The sequence below is a fragment of the Gossypium raimondii genome, chromosome 11 (genome assembly GCF_025698545.1).
Source record: "Gossypium raimondii isolate GPD5lz chromosome 11, ASM2569854v1, whole genome shotgun sequence".
In the NCBI taxonomy this organism is placed as follows: Eukaryota; Viridiplantae; Streptophyta; class Magnoliopsida; order Malvales; family Malvaceae; genus Gossypium; species Gossypium raimondii.
In genome coordinates, this window is record NC_068575.1 from 16,570,200 (window position 1) to 16,593,548 (window position 23,349).

Genomic DNA, 23,349 nt, shown 5'->3' on the forward strand with positions numbered 1-23,349 from the left:
TCCTAATTAGTACATACTACAACTCATCACACCAATTCATTGATTTTTTTAAAATGATTATATTTGGAAAGAAAAATAAATTCAAACTTTTAAAAATAAAGTAGTTTTAAGTAATTTTCTATTTTAGCTTATAATTATTTATTAAAATTTAAAATCAGAAATACTCCTTAATCGAGTTGGTATTAAGGTAACATTTTATTTGAAGCTTCGTCCCATGTATTAGTTTGATATTAGTTAGCCCTCTGAAATCCTAGGTTTTTAATTTTATGATGTTAAGTTGCACCAAGACATGTAATTATTATATTTTTAAAAGTGAAAGTTATCGAACAAATGATAATATATATATATATATATATATATCTTGGTTAGCACATTGTCTTTGACTCTCGATTAGGTTTTCTTGATAAGTGTATGTGTCTTCATCTATTTTAAAGTTTAAGCTTAATACTATTCGAGTTGGGGTGGAATTCAAGTAAAGTCATCCCAACAATGATGATTCGATCTTAATTCAAACTTTTTGGGACTACTTGTTGAATATAATACTCTTAAAAGACAAATTCAAATGGGTTTACAAATAAGTATTTCAAGGAAACTTGTTAAGGTTAGATAGATGAGTTATACTAATACCCTCATATTAAATGGAGTAATTGGTAATTGATTTGATAATTTGAAAGCTAAAATATGAATTCTAGGCAATATTAATTACCAAACCTCAAAAGATTGTAGCTTTGGTTGGATGTTGGTGTCTATTTCAATAGTTCATTCAATTGAAAAAGCCTTAAAAGCTACAACCTACAAAAGATGCCACCACAATGCATAAGGTTGACATAAGAAATATGTGTCCAGTTTCTACATTTAATTAAAAAAAAAATCAGATAAATAATAAAAAGATATTATAGTATTCAAATAGAAACAACAGAAACGAAATTTAAAAAATAACGTTTAATCATTAATCCCTCAGGTCTACTTAATTTGGTCATGGGGATAGCAATGAACAATTACTTTGGTTGCAAGGAAGTGTTGGATTCTTTTGAAGCCAAACTACCTCTTCCGGTATAGCAATTCAAATTGATCCTAACTAGTCTTTTATTGTTTCTCAATGATGAATGTGATGTAGGGTAACCCTTAATTCCAATATTTAAACAAATAGTTCCTATCGTTTTCCATATGTATTTTATATTCAGATGGCCCATCCATTCCATTATTTTACACTCACTTTGGATCTCTTTAATGTGTTAGGGAGACGTTGCCTTACGCCACTGTTCTATATCACATAATAACTTACTTCATTTTCCAACTAAAAAATTATTATTGTAATCTCTATTTAATCTTTCTCTAAACTTATTTTGTTTATCAAATCACCCAACTTGTCACGTTAGCAATTAATTAATTTTAAAAATTTTAAAAAGATTATAAAATTTTACTTATTAAAATTATTTAAAAAAAAGTATAAAATAAACTATTTGCTAATGGGCATACATATGGGCTGTCACGTGGATGTCACGTCAACAACCTTAATAAATGTTAACTTTTCCATCCATTTTGGATTATTTGATAAACAATGTAAGTTTAAGAGTTAAAAAATATGAAAGTTTAAATGGAGAGATAAAATAATTTTTTTGCTAAAGTTGAAGGGCCAAATAAATCATTATGCCAAAAATATTCCCTCATAGGTTACCTTTAGACCTGCTCATGAGCCGAACTACCCGCTCAAAAAATCGGAAGGTTTGTTCAAAAATACAATGCACTAAAATGGGCTTGGGTAAAATTTAAGGCCCATGTCCTATATGGATTGAGCCTTGAGTAAGATTTTCTGCCCGAGCCTGGCCCAACTCAAATTTATTATGTTATAAAAATTAATGATACTAATTATATATGTTAGATAATAATTAAATATATTTATATTTATATTAAATCATTAATCCAATAACAATTAAGCTCATTACTCAAAACCAAAAAAAAATTTTACCCAACTAAATGACCCAATCCAAAATATAAAATTGTAAAATTATATTTAATACAATAAAATATTTATTATATTTATGGTATTGTTTTTAATATAAATACTTTTTAATGTATTTTTAATTTTGTTAGAAAAAATTATCTTAGCTCTTTTAATGTATTTAGTGTATTATATTTTTAAATGATTTTTAAATAAAAACTAATCTAAAAAATCAAATATGAGTGGACCAGGTTGGGCCCGGATTTACCTTTCTTAAATAGGATCGAACGTAAACAAAAAATTAAACCCATTTCTAGGATCGGGTAGAACTCAAACTTAAAAAGTTAATCTAAATACCTTGCATGAATCAAACTCGGCCCATAATCACCTCTAGTTACCTTTATTATACATGCTAAGCTACTTTCTTTTAAATAAAAATGAATCTAAAAAATTAAATATGGATGGACCGGGTTGGGCCGAATTTACCTTTCTTAAATTGGACCAAACGTAAACGAAAAATTAAATCCATTTTTCAAATCAAATCGGACTCAAACTTAAAAAATTAATCTAAATACCTTGCATGGATCAAGCGTGTCCCATAATCAGCTCTACTTACCTTCATTATACATGCTAAGCTACCTTCTTTTAATCGTAGCATGCTTTTTTTCTTTCTTTCTTTTCAGTGTATTCTTTTATAGATTTTGGTTTACTTTAAATGTTGTATTTTAAAGAGATTGATTGGAATTTGGGAAATAAGTCATAAGTTAATTTTAAATTCATATCTAATCTAAATATATATTATAGTTTAGAATGCATATTTAAAGGTGCAGATGTATCATAACTTACAAATCTATTTAATATTTATGTTAGGAAAAATTAAAACGAAACTAATCGTTTGTTAACAGGGATAAAATCAGGAAAGACCTCTGAAATTATTTTAATATTGGACCTTAGATATATAATAGTTTCGAATCGAATTTCTTTAGAAATTTTTTTTTTTGTCTCATGGTAGCTTACTCCAGTCCCCTTACGAAACTTTCGTTAATGAGTTAGCCATTCGCTTTACATGTTTCTAGCGATTCACATGGCATAATCAAATGATACAAGTCTTGGATAAAAATCTACAACGAACTAGAATGCTCTTGTTGACGATCCTTTACTCCGACAGCATCTAAAGTTCTTCAAATAATATGATATTTTACACCGGATAAATCGTTAACCCTTTCCCCTCTTACTAAGATTACAAAATGTTGTTGTAAATTATTTCCAATACCAAAGTATCAAACCCAAAAGTTAAAAAAGGAACTTACTTTATTGTTTTTTAGTTTTTCATTTCTAAATGACATTGGCTTTATTTGGAGTGCAAATTTTTGCACCAAATTTATGTTTTCGTATGTACTAATTAATAATTCATAATTCATGTATACATCTGTTTTTTATTAATTGTAATTATAAATACAAGATAAATTATTATGTTGGTCAATATCCTAAAATGAATATGATGTGCTAATTATGTATATGTTATTGAATTGGACGAAACTGATTTGATGGTCTTGTTGTTTAATGTTAATTTTTGTTAGATCTAATGATAAGAAATTTGATACCTCTTAAATAATTTTGAGTCTTGTTAATGGAGAAAATAATGTTAAGAGAACTTTTCTCTCATTTAAAAGTCCCACCCTTAAACTTAGTGACTATTCAAACCACCTCAAGCTCTTGACCCCATTTCTCCACCAACCAAACTTGGCTTTCTTGAATGATAATATGAAGTACCAAAAATGGAATTCTTGCTTTGATCGAAGGGGTGGAAAATGGCTTTCATTTTGTCTTCCATATTTTATTCAAATATACTATTTTGAAAGAATTGAAAAAAAGAAAAAAAAAAGTTAAAATTTTGAATTAGAAACATTAAATAAATTATATTTGTATCCCTACCACATTTGCAACTGTGAACAAGTTCATGTCATTTTTCCCTTTAGTTTTTTTTTTTTCTAGTGACTGTTGATGTACCTATTTAACATACTATTATGATAAAGTACAACTTTAGACCTCAAAAATGATGCAGTGAAATAGTTGACAAAACAGCTTAAAGTCTACATAATTATATAACACCAAAGCAAGATCCCCATTTGTATTATTGATGAATTCAATAGTCCCTTCTTTGCTTTGTATTATTGGTTATTGATACACTAACATCTAGATCTCAAATTTTCTTCTTTGAGCCAAGGATTCATGTAATATAATCCATTAATTGATTATTTTTTCGTCCTTTCTCATAATATTATGCTCATAAATTAGTATTATCTTTTTTTCAATACCCATTAACTTCTCCTCAAAATCGATGCGTATCATTTGGATCCACGGTTACGAGCAGAACTTTTGTACGTAAGAAACTTTTGTTCAAACATGAGTGATACACAACTTTTAACGGAAACAAAATTAAGGATTTTATATTAGAAATATTAAAATTAAATTATAAGTTTTAGTGGTGAAATACATTGAAACAAGAGGACCACTGAAAAAATCTTAAGGAACTGGCGGATTTCGAAAAAGAAGATAAATGTCAACTTGGGCAAGGGACATAATAAAATACCAAAATGGTTGATACACATCAAATAATTGGAATTTTTCTTTTAACCTTTAGCTTTTTTCCTCAAATACTCGACCCACCACTGCCTCCATTTCTAATCAATCATTTCTTTCTGCCCCTTTTTTCCCTTCTTCTCTTTGGAACAACATACGTGTGTCTTCTATTCAAGTCCTTTCCATTTACAAAAGCGAAAGATAAAATTAAATAAAGGGGAAATTTTATCTTAATGTTCCCATGAATTTTGACTAATCATTTCTTCTATTTTTGGGGGGCTAAAGGGAAAAGGGTTGGAAGATCTATGGGGATTGTTGTTGTGTTTGGCAAGTAAGTACTAAATACTTTCTGGAAGGATATCTATATTCCCACTCTTTAGTCTCTCTTTTCCATTGGGAACCTGTTATGTATACATTACAACTTTGCTTCATTCACAGGTTTCTATAGGATCATATTGCATATTGGTCCCTCTTATTTCATCAAATACAATGAATGCCCTGGATTAATTCTTCCACTTATTTTTCGCCCTCTTGTTACAGATTTCTTGCTTTCTATCGACTTTAAATCGACCAAGTCTGATGCTTCACTTTTTTTTCAAGATTGTTGATAATGTATGTCTTGATCTATGGAGATGATTTCTCAAATTGCCATACAGGGTCAACTGCACTATTTTTAGGCATAGGGGTCACATACACTGCTGGTGGTAGACTGTTTTTAAGTCAATGCAAGTACGTGAATGATTTGGTAGAAAGATGTCACATGGACAAGGCTAATGGTATGCCTACACCCATGGTCACAGCACATGTCACTTGCCAAAGGATGTTGGTAATCCCATGATAATCCTTTTGAATATAGAAAGCATTGTTGGGACTTTGCAATATGTTGTGATTACAAAACCTGAAATTGCACATGCGGTGAATTGAGTGTTTCATTTTGTGCAGTCATCCCTTGATACTCATTATGCTTCTACAACAGAATTCTGCGATACTTAAAAAGCTACAGGAGATTTTGGCTAGCAAACAGACTGTCCATTACTGGTTTTGTCGATGCCAATTGAGGACTTGATATTGATGAAGGCAGGTCTACGACAGGATATTGTTTGTTGTTTGGTGACAATCCCGTCTCCCGGTGCTTTGAGAAACAGTAGGTCGTACTGCAGAGGCGGAATAAAGAAGTATTGCTAGTGCCACTGCTGATATTATGTGGTTGGGGTCCTTACTTGAGGAGTTGCATATGCAGCTTGATGATAAGACCGTACTTTGGTGTGGCAATTCAAGCGCAGTTTTACACTCCAGGCATGTGGAGCTTGATTTATATTTTGTTCTAGGGAGAGTTGCTGCTGGCAAGTTGATCGTTGAAGTCCCTGCATCAGACCAAGTTGCAGACATTCTCAGTAACCTTTGTCTGCATTGTTTCATTTGCAAAATGAGGGGCAAATTGAAGGTGAAGGCTGTTGAAGATGGGTGAATGTTTGTGATTCACTACTATTGTAATTAAGTCAAGATTTAATCAGCAATTCTAATTCTAGTCTTAATTAGTTTTGACGATTTAGTTAGTTTGTAATGGTTTTTCAGATTAAGAGTACAACACAGTTTCATTGTTCTCATCTCCTTTCCATCTCACTGTTTGACTGGTCTTCTCAGATCTTCACAATCTTCAATATATAACAAATAAATTGCTGATAAACATATATAACGAAGCAATAAAAAATTCAAATCTTGCCAATTATGAGCTAAACTTTAGGGGAAATCAGAGCTTGATAATGTTAAAAGACAATTTATTACTTTATGATTGTACAAAGTCTATGAGCTAAACACCTAAGAATTTTCAGCTTCCAAAGATGAAAATTATTTCCAAAAGTTAGATCAGGAAAAGCTTAAAGATCTTCCATGATTTAAAAAAAAAAAAAGAGAGGTTATGTTGAGATTAACCTAAAAAAAAAGAGGTTAAATGCACAGCAAGAAAATCTATACAGTTAAATTTACATTTAACCATTTGGGGGGAGAAAGTAAAAGCCTTGGTGTCTGCCACCTGAAACACCTAACTATCAAATTGGCCCCTCTTATGACTGGTTTTTCACAACTTTGACGCTGCTGTAGAAGCGTTTAAGGTCTTTAATAGCCCTCTCTTCAATCTGGATTGAACGAATTGAAGATGGTGCTTCTATCTCCGGTTTGAACCAGCGGTTCACCCCGGGGGTGTCAGATGGCGAGCCCTGACTTGAAGCTACTGAAAAGCCGGACATTTTCATCTTTGGACTGTGAGAAAGACCGTGCAGTTGCTTTCCCTGCTTTTTTGTTAGAAGCGCCAAAATGAAAAAGGTGATTGAATAACAATGCATAATGTGAATTTGAAGAAGATACATTGCGTGAAAATGCCATACAAGAAGAAAGAAAATGATGCATTTTCAGGATAAAAATTATGAAACGAGATAAAAAAAGGGTGCATGTACGACATTGAGGGAAAGAGAGAGATGTAATTTCACAAACCTGCTGCATCTGAATGTCCCTGAGAGATGGCCGAGAAAGATGAGGCGGGGTACCAGAAGAAGCCCAAGGAGGCGTGCTTCTTTCCGCATCAGATGCCTGTGATGTTTGGACAGAGACCACGGGAATTGGCTTGGATGGCAAAAATGAACTCAGCAGGATTTTACCTTCACTTTTACCAGCAAAAAGATCTTCCACCTGATTTTTACTTCCAGTTTTCTGGTTCACCTGTATTTTGCTCTGCTCATCCTGAATTTCACGAAGTGAAGCAGATCCCTTTGAAACCTTAGCACCACCCCATGCAGGACCCTCACTACGAGGTGTTGGTGCCAGGGGAGTAACTTGTTTAGGGGAGTCATCAAGAGCACCGCTCAGAAACATAGAAAGCCCACCTTTCCTATTCTTCTTCTTGGTTGCTGTTTGTGAAGTACCCTTATCTTTTGCAGGCACTGAACTGTCCTTTTTCTGAACAAAAAACCTAGACTCTATGGAGGCTTGGTTTTGTGTAGCTCCTTCACACCCACGGTTCTCTTCCTGTCAAAAGGAACAAAGATTTCAACAAATTTGATGAATTGTTCGAGTAATTTTGACCCTTTTTCTTTCCATCACAGTAATTTATAGGAAATAAACATTACACCCTTCAAGATGCAAAAATCTGAGACCCCGAGTAACTTTATCAGAGTATAAGAGACACCGAAAAACAAACTCGAGGGAGACCAAATAGTTACACTTGGCTGATAGCCAAACTCTGTGTCAAAGACTGATTCAAACCATGGGACTGGATTAGAATACCGTATAAAGGATTTTAAAGAATCTTGTCAATCAGAATACTTAATTAAGTCATAGAAATTGCATAAGATATTCATCAGAGGTAGAAATCCTTAAGGACCATATTGTAACTGTGCACACTGCAGTTCTGGAAGTTGGTTTCAATGAGCGTCAAGATCATTCTGGAAAAGAAAAAGAAAACAAAAAGAGCTTCATTTTTTATTCAAGCTTATACATACAAATCCTATTAAGTTATTGCAGCTTGAACCTCATTTCACTCTTCTGCACCTTGGACTTCCTAGTTCAAAATCTCTAGAAACTCAACAGAAAAAAAGATGGCAATAGAAGAAATTACATAGAACTAATGAAATGAAGTGAACTACACAATACTGCAATGTGAAATGGAAGAATTTGCACCATAACCATAGCAACTCTTTTCTCAAGGACATAAAACAGATTACTATTTCATTTAAAATCTCACAGGTGACCCTATTGCAGTATTCAGAAGCCAAAAGGAATGCGTTTGAATCCATCCAAAACATTCCCATAAATGGTTAAGCACAACCAGACCGTGAAAATCTTCAGTTCAGTCACCTCTCTACTATAAAACAAATGCATTCAGAAAGATCTTTGCATGCAGCAAGTATAATAAGTTTAAGAAATCTAACCTTGGTCATTAAAACTTGGGGGTTTTCAACATCAGAGAAACCCTTCACCGAGTTTGGTTCTTTGTTAGTTGTACAAAAACCAGATACAGTCTCCACCTGTGATACCCTTTGTTTGCTCTTCCTCCGCTGCTTTCTTGAAACCTCAGCCATTTTATTTCCTTTTCCATCAGAGAGAATTGAACATGATCCTTTCAAATGAGATCTTTCAACTGGTATACCAAGCTCAGCAAGAGAATTTTCAAGAGCTGCTCTTGTTTGGAGCTTTGCAATTTGCTGGTCATCAAGGATGCATCCACTCAACTGCTTCTCTTCAAGCACCTCGATCTGCTGCAACTTCTTCCATAAAGCTCGAACTTGTTTGGAAATACCAAGATTAGGATCATCTTTCGGTTGCAGAAAGGAGTCCAATCTGTCTCCATTTTCCAAAGGATTCTTATTCTTGTTGTTGTTACGGGTCCTTAGAACCTCTCTTTCACTATCCTCATCTTCGCTATTGATGATAACTGGAAAGGTAGCTGTATGAGTGGGGAGCCGACGATAACTCCATGACTCCGATGATCTCAAGTCTAATGACTTCTCAAGATTAGCTAAAACATCTGGTGATGCACTGGCGAAAGCTTGTGATGAAACTGTTAAGATATAGTCCAAGTTATGAATAATAATATCCTGCATTCCAGAAGTTAGGACAACTTTGTCGTCAGAGTAAGTTCGTGCAGAACACTATGTCAAGAAACCTTAAAGAAACTACTCATGCAATTGAAAAAAGTTTATCTGTCAGGAGATCTTTTAGGTCAGAATTTGGTCGGAAGTATACAACTTACATAAACTATATGCATCCTGATGGTGTTCAACACCATCTGGAAACCTAAAAAACATGCAGAACAGATCACTGATGAGGGAGGCACAGCAAGAAGAAAAACAATGCATTATAGGTTGAATCTTTTAGATCTACTACTTTTTCTTTTTCAACCACTGGTTTGGCACATTAAGGTAAGCCTGAGTAGTCTATTATGGTTCAAATTTCCGTATACTATTAAAAAAAATTCCTCATGAACATATCACAAGTGAGGCACAAAATAAAGCCTACTGAAGATTATAAAAGATTTTTCTACTCAGAATTGTTAAAGGCTTTCAAGAGAATACCTCACAATGCTTCTTCAAATCATCAGCTCCAAGGGAATCTGCAATTTCAAGTAGTTGAATTGCATTTCGTGGCTCCACTAGACACTCTGCTGCCACTTTCTCACAAAGACTCTTTAAGCTTGGTATGGGCTTTTGCTCAGAATCATTTTTATGTGCAGATGTTATGCTACTTGACTCTAAATCATCGAACATGCATTCCTCATCAAATTCTTCCACTTCATCATTGACTTTCAACTTTGGTGCCTTGTCACTTTTGGGCATGCTAGGAGGATAGACAGGGTGATAGAGAGAACCAATAGTCAAAAGATGAGTCTCACCAACTGAAACTGAAGTAGCCCTCTTAATGCCATGTAACCGAGTTGCAACAGGTCGTTTGTCTGTACTTTGCTTGCCATCCCACATGTAAACATCACCTGTAGCAGTGGCAGCTGCAGCCCAATACTTGCCAGCAGAAATGCTTACCATTTTCTTTCCACACAACGAATATAACTGTACAAATTCATCCAGAGCAAGTGAATAACATGTTCTTGTCAGGAAGGAAAAAATAACAAAGACAGTAGAATAGAACCTGTTGGCATCTAAGATCAGGATCTGAGGAAACCCAATAAAATAATGCTCCATCTTCAGTCATAGCAATGCTATGTACCATCCCAGCAGCTATTGCAACCACATGAAGTCGTTCCTTTCGATGGAATTTCAGGGGGGTGCTTCCACTCTTTTTTAAAGTTCTAGTAATGACAACTCGTCTAGGTGTGACTAGTCGATGACCCCAAGTATATACCTGCCAAAAGTTTTACTGTGGTTAGTCCCATATGACAAAATTGTACATAATCTAATTCTATAACAACAGTGAAAAGAAAACTGAAACTAAGATGTTGGGACTCGTCCTAGTTAGAACTAGTCCACAAAATATTCATACATTTTGAAACCAAAAGTATACGGGTTTAAAGATTGATAAACTTAATTATCAACGATGCCAGTATGTTTACCTCTCCATCGGCTCCCAAAACAATTGTGTGATATTTTGCGGTCGCAACACCTACAAAGACCTTGCTTTTCAAGTACTCAACTATTCTTGGTGTGTAATTTGATGCCGAATTAGATGTGCCATAGCCAAGTTGACCCTCTCGGTTGCAACCCCATGTGAAAACTTCACCAGATGCAGAGACAACAGCAGTATGCTTATTTGCAGCAGCAACAGCAACTATTCTTGATCTAAGTGAACTTACTCTACGTGGTGTTGGTTGGGTATCGACAGACGTATAGCCCAGCTGACCCTCTGCACAATATAAGAAGGTTACATCAACATTTCTGGTCAACAAGATCTTGATATGTTTGCAACATAATGCACGAAGTTAGCTAGCTGATCATCAAGTAAATTTGAATCAAATAAGAGAATAAACAGAAGATTTACTAGAGGAAACAACTATCTCAAACAGTCAGCAAATCATGCTAGCATAACCCATAAGTTTTTACCTCTATTGGATCCCCAAGTGAACACATCCCCACCTTCAGTTGCAATTACAGTGTGATGTTTAGCTGCAGCAATTGCTTTCACTCGATGTGCCCCCAATCCAGAAGTCACTTGGCGGGGAGTGATAACTGCAGCTTGACCGCTGAAAAGTAAAGAAGGAAAAATAATATGTTCATGATAGTTGACTTGCATTATCTTTGTGATTGATGATTAACATGATCCTTCATACCCAACATAAAATAACAGATTAAACTACCCTCAAACTTTTAAAATTTTCAGCAGGGTAGATCAAAACCTGAAAAACATGATGGAAACTTTAGACCAACAAAATTCAATACCCAGAGTTCCCACAGCTTAAATTAATTTGGAGTTCCTAATTGAAGCACCATTAAGCTACTAAAACCTCTTATCGAAAGGCACAAGAAACCCTTTACCTATGAATGTCAAAGTCAGGATGCCCAAGACGGCCCCCCCTTCCAAAACCCCAGGTGTAGACTTCTCCACGGGCCGTAACAGCTATACTGTGGAACTTGGCAGCAGAAACCAACTTAATTTTTGAGCCATGAAATGAATCAAGTTTGCAAGGTAGCTTTTGTATGTGGGCATTTCCAGTTCCAAGTTGATAGTTCACACCACTTCCCCAGCTAAACACCTCAGTAGCTACTAAAAACACAAATAAAACTATGTTACATTTCAAACATAGATAGATCTGGTTTGCATGTAACAATAAGAGGCTTTCCGACATGTCAAGACAGTTGCTGGTACCTGAATCCTGTGCACTTTCAAAAACCTGCAAGACAGGCCCTGATAGGAGATCAACAGGTGTTCTACATTTTGAATCTTCCAATGTAATAGAAGCACCAGACTGAAGGAGAACACTTGCTACAGCAAGATGACCGAAATGCAGAGCCCTGTGAAGGCTACTCCATCCTGATTCTCCATCCTGAAAGATACTGAAGAGTCATGGAAAGAGGATCGAACCTAATTGCACCATCATAAAATCTTTAGGACTTCATGATGTTTGATACAAGATCATTCATATTCTAAAGCAGGAGATGGGCATCCACTATGAACCTGAAAGCATTAGATAAACTAAAGCAAGAGAAGAATTACACACCCTAGCATCAGGATCAGCACCAGCCGCTAGAAGCCTTCGAATAACGGGAATGTTGTTTCTCCAAGTTGCAATGTGAAGAGGAGTCAGACCAAAACTGTTCCTTGAATTGATATTACCTCCAGCCTTCTTCAATAGAGCCAACACTGAGTCTACATCAGGCAAGGACCCTTCTCGCACAGTAAGCCACAAATCTTTATGTGAGGCACCAGGTGAAACTTTTCGCATGGATTTTTGGAGGCTCTGCTTATGTCCTTGAGGTGAATTAAACATCTCCACTAAACCTTAAGTCCAGAGATCACTATAAATACACCTAAAAGTTAATGAAAATTAGCTGTTTAGAAGTCACAGCAGATAGCTTCTGTTTAACAATATCCCTCCAACAGATCACGTTGAAAGCCAAAGATTCTCCAAATGCCTATAAAGAAGTTAGCAAAACCAAGTTGTAATGATTTCCTAGCTACTTTATTCCATCTAGTACATAGTATAATCAAGAAATCAATCGGGTCTAGATTCTACAATCTATTTCCATTTATGTGGAGAGTGTGTCAATAACATATCATCCCACCATCATCTTCACTGTATTTACTAGGAAAGCATACCAGATTCAAACAACCATTCACCAACCCCTCATCAGCATTCATGAGAAATAAACGTATCTCCCATAAAAATGTGAAGCAACAAGCTGCATTTAAAATTTTTAAGTGTCAGCATAAAATGCCTTGTAGAAAAAATGTAACAACAAAAGGAAAATGAATGAAGAACATAAAAACAAACTCAATCACTAGATAGGCAACCAAAATGAAAATTTTATGATGTAAATGTCAAATGAAATAATTCATAAGCAAAGAGCCAAAAGTTGTCTGAGATTTACTGCAATAGGAATTGAGAACGAGAAGATAATGGCTTTAGACAGATTCATTTCTAGGAAGTTATGGACTGTGATCTAAACAACACAAGCAAATTCTCTAGAACAAAACCAAAATGTAAACTAGAAAAATTGAAATAGGAGCAAAAGAGAATAACAGATCAATCATAGAAACTCAGTTTCCAGATCCAAAATTACATGAATTTAGCCAATACCCAACATTAGAAATCACACCAACACATCAAAACTAAAAACTCAATAGCGTACCAAATTCCGAGCTTCACTAATGAAAGTTATAAAATAAAATAAAAAAACCAAAAACACCACACCGAAAAAATGAAAATACCAATCACAAAATTCTATATAAATTTAACAAAAACAACACAGAATGGAAGAAAAGACTAGATTTTTCTATTGAAAATTGAAAAAATAAAGAAGACCAAATCCTTTAAGCTAACCTTAAAGAGAAATTCCCCCAAGAGAAAATTGTTGCAAGTTAGAAGAAGAGAAGTTTAGATAAAAGATAAAAAGCAAAGATTTTTTTTTTTCCTCTGTTACATGGAGAAGCGAAGCAAAAGAATATACCCAAAGCACCAAAGGCATAAAAACATAACTCTTAAGAGAAAATAAAAAAAGGTAGGAAAAAACAGTTGAAGACTGAGACAAATGGGAGTTTTCGAAGCTGAAAGTTGATAGACAATTTTGTCCTTATGCTTTTAAATTTATGACAGTCGTGAGAATTGGGTCCACGTAACACTTTGTGCTCTCTATGATGGCCACGTGGCCTAAAGTTGTATTTTAGAATATCTAAACTAATTACATATTAAAAAGTAAACAAAAACAAATTAAAACAAATCTGAAAATGTATTCTTCTTTTTCGGCTTTGAATTTATTTTCTTTAGTTTTCTTTATTATTTAAAAAAAAGCTTAATCGGAATTTTTTCAAACTTTTGTGAACCTCGGGCGAATAGGGTTACAGTTTTTTTAAATTATATTTAAGCTCGGATAAGGTTGAGTATTTTAGAAGTCTATTTTAATATTAAAATTAATGGATTGTTTTATATCAATATTTTTTTACTTAATTTTAAATAGTTATTCAAAGTGAATCTACGTATATATAAAGGTTTTGTCTAATGCTCAAGTTAGAAATATTTACTATTCATGGTTAACTTGAGTTTTAAATTTTGTTTTAAATTGTTATACGCCTTAGTTTAGTTGGCGTCAATATTGTTATTAGTGTATACGAGGACGTAGATTCAAGTACGTTAAAGCGCATTATCTTTTATTTAAGAGTTGGGAAGGACTTTGGATAATTTTATTTTTAAGCATTGTATAAAAAATAAAGACTAAGAATCATAAAGAAATAAATAAAAATTGCTTTAAATTGATTTAGATTTAAATTTCTAAATAAATTACTATTAGGTTTTAGGTTTCCTTTTATTTAAAAAATATATAAAGATGTTAATTTTTTCATTCTTAATGATTTTTAATTGACTTGTAAAATATAATATTTATATTATAAAATAACTTATATAACATAAATATAAAAAAATTTATTATAATATCTGTCTAGATCTATGAAAAAACAAAGGTCGAGATCAAACGTAAATATTTTTTTTCTTAACCCTTTTTTTAATATAAATGTAGGCAAACCAAATCGAGTAAGCAATCCTTTGTGTTTTTGTTTTCTCTATTTAATTACAGTGTCATCTAAAGTGGCCACTGCTGCCATCATTTACGCACTCCATTTTTTATTAAGTATTTATTAGCTGCTCATTTCAACACTAGTATCAGAGCCTCTCACTTAACATAGCTAGTGGTGTTTCCTGGTGCTGACACTTGCTTCAAATGGAAGTTTCTTCATTATTTATGACATTCTATGTGGATAGAGCAAATTATGTTATCGGAATACAATAATGTAAGCTTTCGTAAAGTTTGTGGATAAAGGGGCTTGGAGATCAATTCCCAATGGTTGGGAGCCCCCTACTATTGATGTTTTTGGTGTTAAATCTCCCATATCTGAGACTACTTGGACCACCAAAGAAGAGAAGCTTGCTACTGTGAACTCAAAGGCCTTTAATGCAATATTTTGTGGTGTTGATGGTTAGGTGTTTAAACGGATTTCTAACTATTTCTCGTGAAGTATGGTTAATTCTTAAGATAGCCTATGAAGGGACCAACACGATGAAGAAATCGAAATTGTAAACGCTTACCACCAAATTTGAGATTATTATAATGAAAGAGAATGAGACAATTGGTGAATTTTATTCCAAGCTATGTGATTTGTCAAATCAAGCTTTTTCTCTTGGTAATGAATATTCAAACTCGAAGTTGGTAAGAAAAGTCCTTCAATCTTTATATGAGATATTTACAATCAAGATGTCGACTATCAAGGAGGCTAAAGACATTGCCCGATTGCAGATTGATGAACTCATAGATTTGCTTCAAAACTTTGAAATGATCCTTGATGGGTCAAAGAAAAGTAAAGTGAAAGGTGATAAGAGCATTGCTCTGCAAGTGAATAATGTAGTGCAAACTGCAGACTCTACTGCGATTGAAAATCTTTAGGAACAAAACAAAGTTTCTTACTCAAAACTTCAACAATGCATTCAAGAAGCTATCCAAACAGAGCAAATGATTTGAAAGAGTTCAAAGATTCAATAAGGAAAAAGGGAAAGGTGTGGCTATTGATTAAAACCCTAGAGTAAGGAAGAAAGGCATTCAACGTTACAAGTATAAAGGGTATGGTTATGTACAAGCCATGTGTGCAAACTTGAAAAAGAAGTCTCTCAATGTAACTTGGAGTGATGAGAATGTCTCAAGCAACTGAGATTCAGATGAGACACACTTGAGAAATTATATGGCATTCACTACAAAAGTCAATACCCCTATTTCAACTAACTCTAGCACAAGTGATGATTTAAAAAGAGAGTCTAGTGTTGAGTTTTTGCAAACCTAGAATATTGTGCTAAAAAATGGAAGAAAGTATGTGACATGAATGCAAATTTGGTAGATGAGAACTCCAAACTCAATGAAGAATTAGAAGTTGGAACAAACAGATGAGGTTGAAGGGTATTGTGATTGTAGAAAAGGTTGCTAGTTTAGAGAGTACTGAGAAGGATCTTACAATTACACAGTCCATGCTAGAAAAGTTCAATTCTAATAGTGGTAAACTTGAAGAAATCCTTGCTACTGGAAAAATAAATCTAGGAATATATTGCATTGGATATGTCGAGAAGAAAGGAAAAACTATGATGAAAAATTTAATAGTTTTTTTGTCAAAACCACAAATAGTGTTGATTAAGGTGAATCTTTAAAGAATCATGTTCTGATTCATGATGAAAAGAAGATAATCTCTAATCATTAAGTTATTTGTCAATATTATGGATTTTTTATTCATATGAGAGTTAAATGATTCAAAATGTTGAGAGAGCAAAGGTGGAAGCAAGCAATGACAAAGTCAATGCCCACTACACCTGGCACCAGTCAAGGTCAAAGGTAAGAATCTATATGGAGGAAAAATGAGAGACCATCTCATGGAATGGAGCAACATAAAAAGAGAAGGATTATCTACCATTATTGTAGTATGGTTGGTCATATCAAACCATATTGTTATAAGATGTTGAAAGATATGATATGGGGAAATGATAGAAGACAAGTTGCAACTCAGCCAAGATACTGTTAGGAAATTAGTTTAGAAAATAATGCTTTTAGGCACAACAGAAATTTAAATTTTTTCTTAAAATTGAGTTGTGTGGTATTTATGGTAATAAACCCTAAACCAAATTATTACATATGTTTTGTGCGATGCGGTTTAAGTCGTTTCCTAGATTTCTACTAAGTGATCTTCTCCGCTATCCTCAATCCCCTAATTGTTTTGAGTGTGGATTGAAACAAAATGAATCGAAAACATAGAATGAAAACTTTTATTAACTTTCAGTAGGAAAGTTAATTTCTCATTTTGAGAACCATGAACTTTAAGCTTTTCAAAAAATATAATTTATTCTAGTAAATAAATTGCCACTATTTTCTGACAAAGTAACGACGTTTTATATTCGATGTAATTAAGTCATCCCATAGGTCCTATTTATAGGAAAATAATACAAGAGCTTTACTTGAACAAAGATAATTAAATAATAATATTTTAATAGAAAATACAATATCCCATTGTAATTGGAATAAAAGGGGCAACGATAGCATACCCTTACTAGGATTAGGGTTTGTCGCCACTCTCATATGGGATGGGCTTTCAGGCCCATCCAGTGTATTGGGTACAATTATGTGTTATCTAAACTTTTTATCTAACACTTATAATTTATCCAACTCAATTACTATTTTCTATTTCCCAAAATATCATTGTTTTAGTTAATTAAATTAATTTATCCAATTAAATAATTTTCTCAATCCAATACTAATTTCGTTAAATCATGGTAACTTTACCATATTAAAATCTACGAGGAAACGTATTTAATTGCTCATTCAATAAAACTATGATAAATAATTAATTTAATTCTCACTTCAAACTTCAATTATTTAATTATAATAAATTAAACAATAATTTAGAGAAATTAATTTATTTTCTAAGTCATCTTTTGTACTTAGCAAGAAAACACATTTACTACATATAGTGATACGTGCGATATAACGCATTTACTATATATAGTGATACATACGATATATTTCTCTTACTTCATCGTTTTCATTCATTTCTATTCATTTAGTTCTACATGAAATTTATTTATGGTTATCTCGAACTAGCAAAAGGATTGATTGGATATATGTAATTAGGACTCAAATAATTTGTAATTAAGGTTTGTATCTTCCCTTATTAATTACAACATTATTAATCATGGATTCATTCCGTTAAAGTACCATGATTGAACTCTTCCTTATTAATCATGGAGTCATTTTATTTAATAAGGGCTATAAACGAATCATTATTATGACAGATAATCTTGAAGTTGCCCAGATCTTGACTGATATGGATTTGGAAGATTCAGGGATCACTGTGCTCCGAAGAACTCTTTGTATCTTGCATTCAGAAGGGGAATGGAGGATAAATCATATACCAAGAAATCAAAATTTGGTAGCAGATTGTCTTGCTAAACTCAGTTTGATTTGGAAATCAAGCTTACAAGTTATTGATGAGGCTCTTAAGGATCTTTTAGATTTACTACAAGTAGATAAAACGAATGGTTGTTTTATGTAATTGATGTTTTTCATTTCACCAAAAAATAAATAAATGTTTATCCAATGACCTTATCATAAGTGTGTTACCCTTATAGGATATCCTTCGGGTTAAATCCATTCACTCAATATGATCATATTTTATCTCATGGTAACTATTACATCTTCCTTCATGAAAGAGTCATTTGCGAACACAGTAATTAAATTATTTGTCTTACAAAAATGATCTGTGGTCATGTTATTTTTTCAACAACTATGTAATGCTAATGAAACGATATCATTTAACCTTATAGGGCTATGATTCCACTACTATGGAATGACGCTACATCATGCAAAAGCCGTGTACTAAACGTACCAACTTTCAGCCCCTTAACTATTTGAACTTAGGCTTTTAATACATTATAGTATATGAGTCGCGCGAACATAGTTCATCATCCAATCAAGATTAAGGTATGTCACATTATGAACGTCACAAGTGAATGAATCTATAAATGGATCTAGGATAAATTCAACTTGAATCCTATTAGATGTATTGTCAATCCAGACAATCACATTTCTGCCACTTTGATACCCAAGATAAGGTATCTCCCCAATTGGAATTGATAAATGACACAATAGTCTTTCAATCGATTTGTTCAACTTCGATTAAACTACAGATTTTTTTAGATTATCTACTACTATAAGTTGTCTTATCGCATTATGATTTAACCACATAACATGACTTAATATTAGTTAAACATTAGATAATCAATGAGCAAATATTTGCTTACATTTTTCTTTATGTGCAAAAACTGTTAAGGACAAATACAAATGATATTAATGAGTAATGGAATTTTATTTAAACCAATCTATTCAAAAAATTACAAATACAAAATGACGAATAAGCTACACTTAGGGAAATAAATCCCAACAGATACAACCCAAAACAGATCTGGGTGAGAAAAGATCAATGGTTGATTGATGCATAAAAAAGGGCAATTAATGCAACAAATTTTGAAAATCAACATGAAAATATTTCTACTTCCTAAAGGTATTATGGTAAAAATCCTTATTGTTCTACGAATTACATCTCCAACATATAGAATTGTTGATGAGTTAGAATTCATTGCACCCCCTGCTGAAATATCTTATTGAGGGGAGTGTGTTGATACTACAATTAAAGGGGCGTGTGTTGATGGTATTACTAAGGGAGAGTCTTTCATTTCCATTCTTGTTGTTATTATTTGTTTTGTTTATTCATGATGTTGCCTACATGTTATTACTTTATGTTGATAAAACTTCATCTTATAGAGATGTTCCTTCAGTTGCCATTACTTAAAATTTCTTTGAATTTTTGTCCAAAAAAATGGAAGAATAAGCTAAGTTTGAGGGGGAGTTGAAACTTGATGTTGTTGATGCTAGTATTGCATTCCTTGCTTGAAAACATTGGTTGAAGGATTGTTGGTTAAAAATCCCAAAGGAGGAGATTTTTTAGGCATGTTTTGGGAGCAATGACTCAAGAAGTGACCATTGCACTTGATACACCCCAAGTCTGGCGGATTTGAGGTTAAGACGTGTAGCAGTAAAATAGTCTGTTTCGCAAAGTGTAATGTGCCCATATGTTTCTTTTAGCACATAGGTGTGGGCGTATAGTAATCATCGTGTGAGTAAGTGAAGATTTTATTTTAGATTATTTTTCTATTTAAAGATAAGATTCAGTTAAGCAAAAAGGTAATTATTACATGAGTTACCACCAAATATTTACAATACGCCTAGTTTGTCTGAGTATTATTCTTGTTAAGTTTGTACAGTGATCTGGTTGGAAGTCAAATTGGACTGGTCGATCAAGTAATATTCATTCAAGATCCTCATTTATGTTTTTCTCAAAATCTATAGGCCACTAAAAAGGATAAATTATGAACTCAAGTGACACTTGTTAATTTCCTCTAAAAGGGAAGCTGGTTATATATGTGTGTGTGTATGTAGAAGGGTTCGTGAGGAAGTTCTCTTCCTCCTTCTTCCTTCAATATTGCTCTCTGATTCTTTTTCTTTCTTTTAAATGCCATCTTTCCTCATTAAACTGGAAGCTAAGTTTTTTGGGAATAATCAGAGGATGTTCAATCTCCTAGTAAGTCTGACAACTTTGCATGTTAAGAGTAAGGGTACTATGATATATTTATGCAGCAAATTATGATTAAGAGGTCTTGCTTGGGGTTTATCTATAGATGAGAAGTTAGCAATATGTCTGTAAATGGGTTTTAATGGTGAATTCATATTCTTTTAAGCAGTTGATGCTGCGAGTTTGTGAAAGGTGTTCTTAATTGAGGATTTTGACCTTCAACTATGTGAGTCTTTAATATCAACTTATACAAGTCCATTTAGACAAATTATTTGTAATTGATGTTCCTGAAAATAGCGCATGAATACTTGAATGATTGTTGAAAATAATTATGAAATATTAGTTTAGCGTTCAAGTGAGTCTAATAGGTAATGAATAGTATGTATAGGTGTACATGATTCTGTGAATCAACTATGTATGTATACTTTGCGTGCTTGAGATGTATACTGTGATATGCGCTCGTGTTGATAAGTGTAAAATGTATACTGAGTACGATTTTGTTAAGAAAATGAGTTTAGCATATCTGAATGGGTACTTATGTTGGATTTGAGGTGTGAATAATAAGGTTAGGGAAAATAAAGTGTAGTTGAGTGTTGAAAGGTCATTTGATGTGAGTTTTGACACCACAGTGGTAATCAATGAATTCTGTCGAAACAGTAAACACGAATTATGTTTTGTAAATTTTGAAGAAGGTCCATGGCCATGACATATTTCTAAAAAATGGGTGGATGAGCCGCAATTATCGACTAGGGTTCTCTACGTGTCCCAGAGCAATTATGGGCAAACCTCATTTGATGTGAGTTTAGCCAAATCCATATCGCAAACACGAAAACTCATGAGGTTCCTGGGTGGTATTCTGTTTAGCCTTTATGGAGTATTCTGGTTTGACCTTCGTGGCATTCTATTAGCCTTTGTGGTGTATTCCATATTATTCCTTATGTTTTCTTTGTGGCGTATCTCTGTTTGGCCCTTGTGGCATATTCTGATGAATCTATGATAAGGATATGATCTATCTAAAAAGTTCTGAGATGAAATTGAATAAGCTTTACAGGAAGTTTCCTGAAAAAAAGTATAAATTAGTATGTTCAATGAGGGTATCTGCCATGGTTATCTGTCAAGTTTATTATACGAGCATATTAGGTAAGGGTTCATCAATTTGAGCTATCTGTGTTATTATGGAGGAAATCTAAGCTATCTAGCATTTATTATATGTAAATAGTATCATGTCTTATTCTAAGACTTGAGAGAATTTAAGTTATTCGCTAAATTGGAGGTCTTGTTCCCTGTAACAAAGACATGTGGAATTCTTCTAAATGATCTGAAGTGTTTCTCATCAATATGAGTATGTATTGGGTTGAGACAAAATATAGTTCAATTTAATGTTCAATGTAGCAAGATCAATAAGTGGTATCCATTAAGAATGATGTTTGCGATTAGCTATACTAGAATAACTGTTTAAAATTGTTTGGAGAGAAAATAAAAAAGTAGTACCGTATGTTAATATCTAAAGATAGCCAAGCAGTTAGATGAATGATAATACGTTAAGAATTGTGAGTAGTGTATAAGTATGTGATCATTAAACTGACAATGGGAAGGTATCCGCCAAAAATAGATATGAAGAAATCCAAATATTCAAAATGAGGAATTCAACATGATAAGTTAAAAAAGTATGTTGTGTCCAATCTCACTAAGTTCCTCTGAACTTGCGAAATATTATGTTTATATTTCAGGCGTTGCTGTTTAAGTATGTTCACCAAGAGGGACAAGCCAGATGTATTTCAGAGAAGCGGCGAACAGGGAAAATTATGCATACAGTGAATTTGTTTAGACAAGTGGCGTATTGTAAGATTACGCCATATGAGTCTGTTTTATTAAATTTATGTATTGTAATAATTTTTTATAGATATGATGTATGATGTTTAAATATATTTCCTTGTTTCTTTATTAATGAATTATGGTAAACGTTAAGGAAAATGTCTTAAGTCAAAAGTATAAGAAGATATTTTAGTAATCCTGTTATGTGAATTGTGTAAAAATGTCCAAGATCCAAACCCGGAGAATCGGGTCGATTTTAGGCTTTACATGTTTGACCAAAATGTTTTGATTATTTGCTTGCATCTTTTTAAGGATCTTGTACAGACAATCTCATGTTTATTATTGGAGAAGAGGTAAAATCAAGTAAGTTTATTTTTCAAGGATTCTTACATGGTTTACTTTCCTTATATACTGAGATATGCAATCCAAGAATACTAACTTTATGACATTTTGTATCCTTATATTAAGGATAATTGATTTGATGATATTTGAATAGATCAAGATGAATTAAAGGTTACTTTATGAAGATGGATTTGTGCTATAAATATAGAAGGCTTATTCATCCTTGACAAATGTTTTATTATTGAGGCAAGTTTTTTTTTTAAGTGGCAGTTGAAGTACTAACAATAGTGGCCACTACCACTAGCACTGTGACAGGCAACATAACTTGTATTTTTTGAGTTGGCAATCTTTTAAACAGAATCATTTGGGCAATGACTTTGATGATTTTGTGGACATATATTGGCTCATATTTGAATACCCATCTTGTGCAACAACAAATCTTTGAAGATTGAACCAATCTGAATCAAGCAAATCAGATCCCTTGCTTTATGGAATTTGGTTTGATTAATTTGAAGACTTATTTTGAAATTTATGAAGCTATTTGTAAAGCCTTTTTATAAGACTATTTTAATAGGATATTGATTGTAATCGATCTTTATCTTAGCAAGCCGCAAACTCTTATATATTAGAGGCTTGTGTAAGTTAGAAAGTAGTAGTTTTTTATCACTTATCTGTTCATTAAGGAACTTGTATTTGAGAGTGCATTGAGAGTGTAAAAGAAGTGTGTTCTTGATTTTACAACATAAGTTCTCAAGGGTAGAACTTAGATATGAGTGATCTAGGTCTTTAGGTACAAAACTGAGGTTGCTATATCGGGGCGCGATAGGATTTAAATCACTTTTTGTATTGGGATTAAAGAT

The 23,349-nt window shown here is 33.1% G+C and overlaps 1 protein-coding gene and 1 long non-coding RNA gene across 2 annotated transcripts; one reads left to right on the forward strand and one right to left on the reverse strand.

The window, feature by feature from the left end:
• The first annotated feature begins 4,639 nt into the window (after positions 1–4,639).
• LOC128034604 (uncharacterized) lies at positions 4,640–6,073 on the forward strand. Its single transcript, XR_008190706.1, has 2 exons — positions 4,640–4,856; positions 5,182–6,073. It is a non-coding gene; the product is annotated as an uncharacterized LOC128034604 (long non-coding RNA).
• Positions 6,074–6,286: 213 nt separating this feature from the next.
• Positions 6,287–13,674, reverse strand: LOC105804442 (uncharacterized). Its single transcript, XM_012637067.2, has 11 exons — positions 13,506–13,674; positions 12,183–12,864; positions 11,831–12,008; positions 11,500–11,728; positions 11,068–11,207; positions 10,581–10,870; positions 10,160–10,372; positions 9,592–10,080; positions 8,449–9,114; positions 7,016–7,546; positions 6,287–6,816 (listed from the first exon to the last, which is right to left on the reverse strand). The coding sequence occupies exons 2-11, from the start codon at positions 12,450–12,452 to the stop codon at positions 6,589–6,591; spliced, it is 3,234 nt and encodes a 1,077-aa protein (XP_012492521.1). The 5' UTR covers positions 12,453–12,864; positions 13,506–13,674; the 3' UTR covers positions 6,287–6,588.
• Positions 13,675–23,349: the final 9,675 nt, after the last annotated feature.

Excerpts from the sequence above, each read along its gene's own strand:
- LOC105804442 (XM_012637067.2), bottom strand. The coding sequence starts at position 12,452 with ATGTTTAATTCACCTCAAGGACATAAGCAGAGCCTCCAAAAATCCATG. Across the intron at positions 12,009-12,182 it reads GTGCTGATCCTGATGCTAGG|GATGGAGAATCAGGATGGAG; the intron begins GTGTGTAATTCT and ends AGTATCTTTCAG. Across the intron at positions 11,208-11,499 it reads CCTGACTTTGACATTCATAG|CGGTCAAGCTGCAGTTATCA; the intron begins GTAAAGGGTTTC and ends TTTACTTTTCAG.